The 9,292-nt window shown below is 50.4% G+C and overlaps 2 protein-coding genes across 2 annotated transcripts; one reads left to right on the top strand and one right to left on the bottom strand.

Annotated features, from left to right (window-relative positions):
- Positions 1 to 1,195: 1,195 nt before the first annotated feature.
- Positions 1,196 to 5,287, bottom strand: LOC117970169 (inosine triphosphate pyrophosphatase-like). Its single transcript, XM_034918024.2, has 8 exons — positions 5,154 to 5,287; positions 4,299 to 4,356; positions 3,928 to 3,992; positions 3,077 to 3,150; positions 2,676 to 2,707; positions 2,332 to 2,444; positions 2,079 to 2,155; positions 1,196 to 1,629 (listed from the first exon to the last, which is right to left on the bottom strand). The coding sequence occupies exons 1-8, from the start codon at positions 5,214 to 5,216 to the stop codon at positions 1,506 to 1,508; spliced, it is 606 nt and encodes a 201-aa protein (XP_034773915.1). The 5' UTR covers positions 5,217 to 5,287; the 3' UTR covers positions 1,196 to 1,505.
- Positions 5,288 to 5,394: 107 nt separating this feature from the next.
- LOC117970166 (eEF1A lysine and N-terminal methyltransferase-like) lies at positions 5,395 to 8,104 on the top strand. Its single transcript, XM_059034167.1, has 4 exons — positions 5,395 to 6,086; positions 6,404 to 6,629; positions 6,682 to 6,936; positions 8,061 to 8,104. The coding sequence occupies exons 1-4, from the start codon at positions 5,934 to 5,936 to the stop codon at positions 8,102 to 8,104; spliced, it is 678 nt and encodes a 225-aa protein (XP_058890150.1). The 5' UTR covers positions 5,395 to 5,933.
- The last annotated feature ends 1,188 nt before the right edge of the window (positions 8,105 to 9,292 follow it).

Here is a 9,292-nt window from a genome sequence, read left to right as displayed (position 1 = left end):
TCAATGATAATCAAACTCTCCCATCAAAAAGGCTCCTCAAAGCTGGCTGGGATGAAGCATGTTGGCGTTGCGCCGTGCACTGAACCCCATACAGGTGAAGCCTGTGCAACGCTGAAATGCTTCCCCACAATCAGCGTTGGGGAGTCTTTTCAGAATATATTTTTTTTCCTGGAATAGTTTAGTAGTGATCTGTGGACACGCAGGCAGGGGAGCTTGTCCCTCTGAGGAAGGTGCAGCTGGAAGGTGTTGAGACACGAGTGACGCTCTTGTTTTCAATGTGCTCGGGCTGGACCTGCTGTCTGATTACCGCTTTCAGGGGTGACGCATGTCTTGTTTTTGTAGCTGCTGGCACGGAGAGCCCGACTGAAATTACTACTGATGATAATGAATGTGAGGAATCTGAGCCAGCCTGTCTGAATCATGAAGCAGCCGTCAGTCAAACGAGGGAGCGTGTGGCAGAGGCCCAGGTCTTGCCACACTCGCACACGCTGGCCCTGCTGCTGCTCCACCCTGGAATTTGCGTGACGAAAGCCTTTCCTCAGAAAAACAACAGAGGCTTTGACCTTAGGAACTTGTACATAGTTGTTTATTTTTCCTTTAAAAATCTGACTGGGTTTTTGTTTTTCCATTCAGATCGAATTGCGCAATGGGAGTGAACAGGTTTGAGGTCCTAGCCCTGTAAGCATCAAGGTGAAGTGAAGCTGCTTCTGCAGCCGGGCCCAGAATGTGCAGCACTGCCCCCTGTGGAGGGGCTGGGACCCTGGCTGCTCTGCGAGAGAGCCACATAAACACAGCCACTGTAATTGCATGTGTCTCTGAGCTTTCATACCTGACAGTCTGTACCTGTGACTCACCGTGTTACACCGAGAGGAGGCTCTTACCCCCGGGCTGCAGCAGCTTCACTTGTTCCCACCTCACACAGAGACCTCGCTAGCTGAGTGTGAGACAGGGCACTTGCACACAGACAAAACAAAACAAAAAAATCCTGCGTCACAAACGGACTTGGAATTGAAAAAAGGAATGGACTCCAACCTGTGTGCGTGTGTGTGCGTGCACGTGTCTGTGTGTGTGCATGTACGTGTCTGTGTGTACATGTCTCTGAGCCTGTGTGTGCGTGTAGGTGTCTCTGTGTGTGCATGTCTGTGTGTGTACGTGTCTCTGTGTGTGCGTGTGTGTACAGAACTCCAGCACAGTATAAAAGGAGGCAGGTTTTATTTGTGCAGTATCACATTTTACAAGCAGCTTGCGGGACGCACTAATCTGATCTTTCACTGGAGTTTCTCTCCTCTTTCTGTTGACCAGGAAGAATTCCAAAGAAAAGAAAACAAACTGCTTCCCAGTTAACCAGCGAGCCGCTTGGGATTGGATGCATTCCCCAGGCTGTCAGGAACTGCGTCCACGATGGTCCACTGTCCAGCAAAACCCCCCCAGCGTTTCAATGTGTTTAGCCCTCTCCCCTGGAAGCAGGGTGTCTCGGCAGCGGTCAGGTGCTGCTGCCTCCAGGGCTAGCTGCTTTGGGAGCCGCTGTCTGGGTCGTCACAGTGCTGAATGAAGTTGTCAGCCATGGCCTTGACGGCTCTGTAGCGATGAGAGATGCTGTTCTTTACCTCCTTGGGTAACTCTGCGTACCTGGAGAGATAGAGATAGAGAGAGAGAAAGCGCTTGAAACTCACACTAGCTCTGCTGCACCAGCGCTGGCTTTCAGAACGAGAGAGAGAGAGAGAGAGAGAGAGAGAGAGAGAGAGAGAGAGAGAGAGAGAGAGAGAGAGAGAGCTCTTGAAACTAATTTCTTCAGGTATTTTATTGAAATGACCAGGTAGGTGCCAGGAGGAGTTTCAACAATTATGTTTGTGCAGAACCAGAACGCTTGTGCTGTGAGAAACACAGCGCTGCACTGCAGTCCTCTTCACAGGGCTTGTGCGAGACTCTCAGCAGACAGCAGAGCTGCTGTCCTTTCTTTACACAACTGAGAAGGATGCTTGGCTTACACTGCCATCTGGAGGCAGTCAAGAGGGAGTGCATGTCCCATTTCTGAGACACAGGCAGGCAGGAATTCGTGTTCCTCTGAAGATACTCACGTCTTTTCATAACCATCCGGTTGAAAGCAGGGATCCCAGCCGAAATCACGGGGTCCCCTTGGTTCAACGATTTGACCCTAAACAGAGATCTGAGTAAATAACCCGTCCCACACAGACCGGTATACTGTGCTGGTTAAGACACATGCCACAGGGGTGTGAGTGTGCGAGAGGAAAACCTCAAATGTTCTCACCCTGGCGTTCTGTACAAACAAATCAATCAATCAATCAATAATGGATAATCAATAGGACTCACTTCGGTCTTCCCTCTGAACAAGATCACTGGCGCCTGCTTCCCAGCGCTGTACGCGAAGGTGCAGAGAGCAAACGCAGACTTATCCTCAAAACCGGCCAGCAGCTTGTACAGGCCTGGGGGAGGGGGGGGGGGGGGGTAGGGAGGGAGAGGAAGGGGAGAGGGGGGGGGGAGGAGGAGGGCAGAGACTGGGTTTAGAGGGAGACTGTACTGCTGAGTTTCACTGTTTTCATCACAACACAAACCTCATCTTTGAGACACGAAACTCAACACACAAGACAGAACCCACATGGATGTGTGCCGTGCTGCAGAGAAAGCTGTGAGGCATTAATGACCTGAACTCTTACCTTCAGGCTTCAACTTATCCAAAAACCATTTGCTGCAAAAGAGAAAGAGAGACAGACAGAAAGGGGAGTTTAACAAGACTCTGCTGCACTGGAGAAACACATAGAGGAGGAGAGGAGATAACCACTGGCTCCTCAAGCACGCACTACATATATACACACATATACATACACATATATACATATCTATATCATCCAGTCCTTTCTCACACCACCCTAACCTCCAGCCTCTACCTCCCACACTGTTTTGTTCAGTTTGCATTTGCTGGAGTGTTTAAGAGCCCAGCGTGTACCTGTGAAGGCTGTGTGCCACTGGGTGTCACTATTTCCCCACTCACTAAGTGTCCGCGATGTCATTGCAGTGGAGGGGACACGTTACAATCACACAGGTTAGTGATACTCACATGTAGGGTCCGGGCAGCCCCCCCAGGGCATTGAAACACAGGCAGGTATCCTCCACAAGCACAGGGCCGTCGACCTGCAGACAGAGAGAGAGAGAGAGAGAGAGAGAGAGAGAGAGAGAGAGAGAGAGAGAGAGGGAGGAGCACTGTGACTGTGTCTGCCTGTCTCTGCCAGTCTATCTGTCTGCCTGTCTGCCTGTCTGCCTGCCTCTGCCTGCAGAGGTAGGAAACAAATCCTCCTGCAGATGGAATCCAGGAGTTCAGTAGCTCTGCCGGTGTGAGAGGACAGCTTTTTAAACCCTGAGACTGTGTGATCTGGGCTGTTGCTGAGTCATGAACTCGGTCGGATTGTTCTGATTGTGTGATCTGGGCTGTTGCTGAGTCATGAACTCGGTCGGACTGTTCTGATTGTGTGATCTGGGCTGTTGCTGAGTCATGAACTCGGTCGGATTGTTCTGATTGTGTGATCTGGGCTGTTGCTGAGTCATGAACTCGGTCGGATTGTTCTGATTGTGTGATCTGGGCTGTTGCCGAGTCATGAACTCGGTCGGATTGTTCTGATTGTGTGATCTGGGCTGTTGCTGAGTCATGAACTCGGTCGGATTGTTCTGATTGTGTGATCTGGGCTGTTGCCGAGTCATGAACTCGGTCGGTTTGTTCTGATTGTGTGATCTGGGATGTTGCTGAGTCATGAACTCGGTCGGTTTGTTCTGAGCGGGATTCGAAAGGCATGAAAGTCTAGTGATCTAGCCGGCCCCAGCAGCCTTTGCAAAGGAGAGTCCTCCTCTCTCTGCTCTGTTAATAAAGTCAGTCATTAAACATGACATTATAGATCTCAAGACTGCCTGCCTCACCTGCCGGGCTGCTTCCTGGCACTTCTGTATGGTGATCTCATCCGGCTCCCCCTGGTACTCTGGCACTGAGGGGGAGACAGGGATGGAGACAGAGAGAGGGAGAGAGAGAGAGAGAGGGAGAGGGAGAGGGAGAGGGACAAGGAGAGAGAGAGAGACAGAGAGAGGGAGACAGGGAGGGAGAGACAAAGCTATCTTCAGTTGACAGGACCCAAACAGCATGCCTACTTGGAAGCACCATAAAAAAAGATAACTTAAGCTTAACAAATTTGTCATGGGATGATGAAAGAATGCTAACGTGTCAGGTTTTCAATGTGGCGGTTACAGACACTACACTTACAGGGCAGAGCGCTGGTTACAGACACTACACTTACAGTCAATCTTCTTGGACACCAGCTTGTAGGGGAACTTGTCTCCTAGAATCTGAATGACCTGTTCAGAGGAGAGAGGACGCATTGCTGCAATAAAACAGACAGACTACCAGGACACCTCCCAGCAATACAATACACTTCCTATTCAAATCAGATTTAAGAGGCTCTTAACAGTATCTTCACATCCATTCACAACTTCTATATATTTACTTTAATAAATGTTTATGACAGTAAAAATATGATTTGCATAAAACTCTTAAAGCTGGGGCATGTTATGCCAGGGATGGCAATAAGACTCCCATTGCCCAGCAGTTTGATCCATTCCTGCTTTTACGAGGAGTTCAATAAGACACTCTGACAGTTAGGGTTAGGAATGTGTTTGGTGCAGCTGCTTGCATTGAAAACACTGTACTACCAGTCGCGTCCATAAACACTTCCTAAAACACAAACACTGCGTAAACAATTCGCTTCATCTGTGTTACGATTGTTACTGTAAATTACCCTACCAACTAGTTTCTTTTTTTTTTTCAAATGCATTTTATTTAAGAAGGATAGAACCCTCGATATACATCTCATTTCCAATGGAGTCCTGACAAGAGAAGCCGAGTTGAAATGATATTATAAAATCAATGGCAAAAGGAGACGAAACACTCAAACAGGACAGAAATACATTGACTCATAACAGTAAATCTGACCAGCACCAGGTCGATAGAAATCCGTCTTGTGAGAAGCAGCGACCCCACCCTCTCCCTCTCCCTGTCCCCTGTCCCCTGTCCCCTGTCCCCTGTCCCCTGTCCCCTGTCCCCTGTCCCCTGTCCCCTGTCCCGGTCCCTCGCTGTCTGATCTCGCAGTTCTCACCTCCTCCAGTTTCTTCGCATTCCCAGTCACGAACACCACGCTCCTGCCTACAGCCGCTGCCATGCTGTCTGTCTCTCACACGGACACATCAACATCCGGTCCTAATGGAACCACGGGGAACCAATCACCGCGCTGGACCGCAGCGCGCCCAATCAACGAACAGGTCCGCTTTGCGAAACGTGTAGAATTAACCAATCAGAGATGGCAGAGCTACGCAGATTGCGGCCCGGTGGGAAACAGCAGCTGATCACAAACACACATGGGGACACGAGTTTTGAGATAAAATCTAATAAGATATACCCGATGTTGTAAGATAACCAATGAAAGCGCTGCAGATCAAGACGCAGGGATTGTAAATCGCTATGAATAAGTTACAGCAGTGTTGAATTTCTTTAAAATCAAAAGGCGGGCACGTTGGCGTCTGATCTTTAGTTATATCTGGAGTTCGGTTTCTAACAGGTTTTATTACAGATTTCAGAATCTAACAGGATGCTGGTATTTTGTTTGACGGAGTGTTAGTTTGCTGTGGTAGATCAGATTGATTTCTGCTGACAGATCGAAATGGCCGCATGAATAATGCCGATATTATTAATATTATAAAGCATCTACACGCCTCCTGAGCAGAGCAGAAGAGGCGCCTTTCTGAGCTGAGTCCGCATGTCGTGAATGCGCCTGCCTTGGTTCAGTAAGTCAGTTACGAGGTCACTTTAGGGTGGTATCGCAGTATAGGTACATTTAGACAGATCTTTAATTTGAGAGAAGCATCGATAACACGACAGGATGAACTTGCTACCCAAGAGCTCGAAGGAGTTCAGCTCGGCGGAGTACTGGGAGAAATTCTTCAAGAAGCGCGGCGACAAGTCATTCGAGTGGTACGGGACTTACACGGAGCTGTGCGGAGTCCTGCACAGATACATCAAACCGACAGACGCGGTACCCCAGCTATTATTATTAATATTAGGGTTAATATTACGGTTATTAGTAGTATTATTAGGGTTATTATTATTATTATCAGTGTTATTATTATTATTATTATTATTATCAGTATTATTATTATTATTATTATTATTATTATTATTATTATTATTATTATTATTATCAGTATTATTATTATTATTATTATTGTTATTATTATTATTATTATTGTTAGTAGTAGTAGCAGTAGTAGTGTTATTATTAGTAGTAGTCATAGTACTGTTATTACTTTCTGATTATTATAAACCCCAAGCGGCTGTCTGCTCCCCTCCCAGGTGCTGGTGGTGGGCTGTGGGAGCTCGGAGCTGAGTGAGCAGTTGTACGACGCTGGCTACCGCGCCCTGAATCGACATCAGCACGACCGCCCTCGCCCGCATGCAGGAGCGCAGCTCTGCGCGGCGACCCGACATGGCGTTCCTGTGCGGCGACGCCCAGCACATGGAGCCCTTCAGCGACGGCAGCTTCCAGGCCGTGCTGGACAAGGGCACGCTGGACACCCTGGCGCCGGACGACTCGCCGGACACTCTGGGGTGCGTGGGGCGCGTGTTCACAGAGGTGGGCCGCGTGCTGAGAGTCGGGGGGCGCTACGTGTGCGTGACGCTGGCCCAGGAGCACGTGCTGAGGGCTGCTGTGGATCACTTCAGTGGGGAGGGCTGGGCGGTGAGAGTGCACAGGGTGGAGGGGCAGGAGGGAGGGTTCTGCCTGCCTGTGTTTGTGCTGGTCTGCACCAAGTTCCGCTGGCCAGCAGAGGGCGGCGCCGCGCTGCCCCAAATCCTGGAGGTGTGCGAGGGGGGCGCTGTGTTTATCGGTGAGTGGAAGGGAGGGAGGGGGGTGCCTGCTGTCCTGACACACACTCACTCACTCACACACTCACACACTCACTCACACACTCACTCCCTCCCTCACTCACTCACACACACTCACTCCCTCACTCACACACACTCACTCCCTCACACACACACACACACACTCACTCCCTCACACTCACTCACTCACTCACACTCACTCACTCCCTCACTCCCTCCCTCACTCACACACACTCACTCCCTCACTCACACACACTCACTCCCTCACTCACTCCCTCACTCACACACACACTCACTCCCTCACACTCACACACTCACTCCCTCACTCACACACACTCACTCCCTCACTCACACTCACTCACACACACACTCACTCCCTCACACACACACACACTCACTCACTCCCTCACTCACACACACACTCACTCCCTCACACACACTCACTCCCTCACTCACTCACTCCCTCACTCACTCACACACACTCACTCCCTCACTCACTCCCTCACTCACTCCCTCACTCACACACACACTCACTCCCTCACACTCACACACTCACTCCCTCACACACACTCACTCCCTCACTCACACTCACTCACACACACACTCACTCCCTCACACACACACACACTCACTCACTCCCTCACTCACACACACACTCACTCCCTCACTCACACACACACTCACTCCCTCACTCACTCCCTCACTCACTCACACACACTCACTCCCTCACTCACTCACACTCACTCACTCCCTCACACTCACTCACTCACTCCCTCACACTCACTCGTTTGTGTGTGTGTTTGACCCTTGTACTGGTGGCTGGTTTCACAGACCTTGATCAGGAGTAGTTTAGGTAGGTGAGGTGCCTCCTGGGGTCAACCTTGGCACACCGGTGTAATTGTAATTATTCTATATAATTGATCAATTACACATTTATTTGTCATTCGATCATTATTGGAATTGCAATATCAGCAAGCAATGCTGCTGTAATTGTAAGAGTGACTCTAATTGAGCCCAGGTCTGGAGAGGTAATCCAGGGTTCGTGCTGATCAGGGTCTGTCACACCACGTGCACAAGGAGCCCCAGCTGCTCCTGCATGCCTCTCTGATTGGCTTGTGTTCCGTAGTGCCTCAGGGCCGGGAGACGAATTGGCTGTTCGGCAATGTATAAGAAATAAGACACAGCAAGCCGGCCCCTTGTCCACATGTCTCCTCTGTTTGACACAGCAAGCCGGCCCCTTGTCCACATGTCTCCTCTGTTTGTTTGTATTTGTGATTCCCTGACTGGATATGGCTTCTTGAATGAAAAGGTCATGTTATGCAGAGTGAAGGAGCCCCGTCTGCGATTCAGTCTCATAACACGAGAAACTCAATAAAACAACTTTCATACAAAATGTGTCTCTGTTGTTTACTCTTGATCACCTGTGCAATGTGGGTGTGAACAACAGAGCAGCACTAGACTGAGCGACTCGGACACGAAGACAGCAGAGCAGCACTAGACTGAGCGACTCGGACACGAAGACAGCAGAGCAGCACTAGACTGAGCGACTCGGACACGAAGACAGCAGAGCAGCACTAGACTGAGCAACTCGGACACGAAGACAGCAGAGCAGCACTAGACTGAGCGACTCGGACACGAAGACAGCAGAGCAGCACTAGACTGAGCGACTCGGACACGAAGACAGCAGAGCAGCACTAGACTGAGCGACTCGGACACGAAGACAGCAGAGCAGCACTAGACTGAGCGACTCGGACACGAAGACAGCAGAGCAGCACTAGACTGAGCGACTCGGACAGGAAGACAGCAGAGCAGCACTAGACTGAGCGACTCGGACAGGAAGACAGCAGAGCAGCACTAGACTGAGCGACTCGGACACGAAGACAGCAGAGCAGCACTAGACTGAGCGACTCGGACAGGAAGACAGCAGAGCAGCACTAGACTGAGCGACTCGGACAGGAAGACAGCAGAGCAGCACTAGACTGAGCGACTCGGACAGGAAGACAGCAGAGCAGCACTAGACTGAGCGACTCGGACAGGAAGACAGCAGAGCAGCACTAGACTGAGCGACTCGGACAGGAAGACAGCAGAGCAGCACTAGACTGAGCGACTCGGACAGGAAGACAGCAGAGCAGCACTAGACTGAGCGACTCGGACACGAAGACAGCAGAGCAGCACTAGACTGAGCGACTCGGACAGGAAGACAGCAGAGCAGCACTAGACTGAGCGACTCGGACACGAAGACAGCAGAGCAGCACTAGACTGAGCGACTCGGACAGGAAGACAGCAGAGCAGCACTAGACTGAGCGACTCGGACAGGAAGACAGCAGAGCAGCACTAGACTGAGCGACTCGGACAGGA

Source organism: Acipenser ruthenus, chromosome 12, assembly GCF_902713425.1.
Source record: "Acipenser ruthenus chromosome 12, fAciRut3.2 maternal haplotype, whole genome shotgun sequence".
Taxonomy (NCBI): domain Eukaryota; kingdom Metazoa; phylum Chordata; class Actinopteri; order Acipenseriformes; family Acipenseridae; genus Acipenser; species Acipenser ruthenus.
Note: the sequence above shows the minus strand (reverse complement) of the source record. Positions and strands in the feature narration are given on the sequence as shown.

Bases quoted from the DNA above. Each gene is read 5' to 3' on its own strand.
- LOC117970169 (XM_034918024.2), bottom strand. From the start codon at position 5,216: ATGGCAGCGGCTGTAGGCAGGAGCGTGGTGTTCGTGACTGGGAATGCG. The intron at 4,357-5,153 runs GTGAGAACTGCG...TCCTCTGAACAG, and splicing joins ATGCGAAGAAACTGGAGGAG to GTCATTCAGATTCTAGGAGA. The intron at 2,156-2,331 runs GTGAGTCCTATT...ATCTCTGTTTAG, and splicing joins TGTTCAGAGGGAAGACCGAA to GGTCAAATCGTTGAACCAAG.
- LOC117970166 (XM_059034167.1), top strand. From the start codon at position 5,934: ATGAACTTGCTACCCAAGAGCTCGAAGGAGTTCAGCTCGGCGGAGTAC. The intron at 6,087-6,403 runs GTACCCCAGCTA...CTCCCCTCCCAG, and splicing joins ACATCAAACCGACAGACGCG to GTGCTGGTGGTGGGCTGTGG. The intron at 6,630-6,681 runs GCGCCGGACGAC...GCGTGTTCACAG, and splicing joins AGGGCACGCTGGACACCCTG to AGGTGGGCCGCGTGCTGAGA.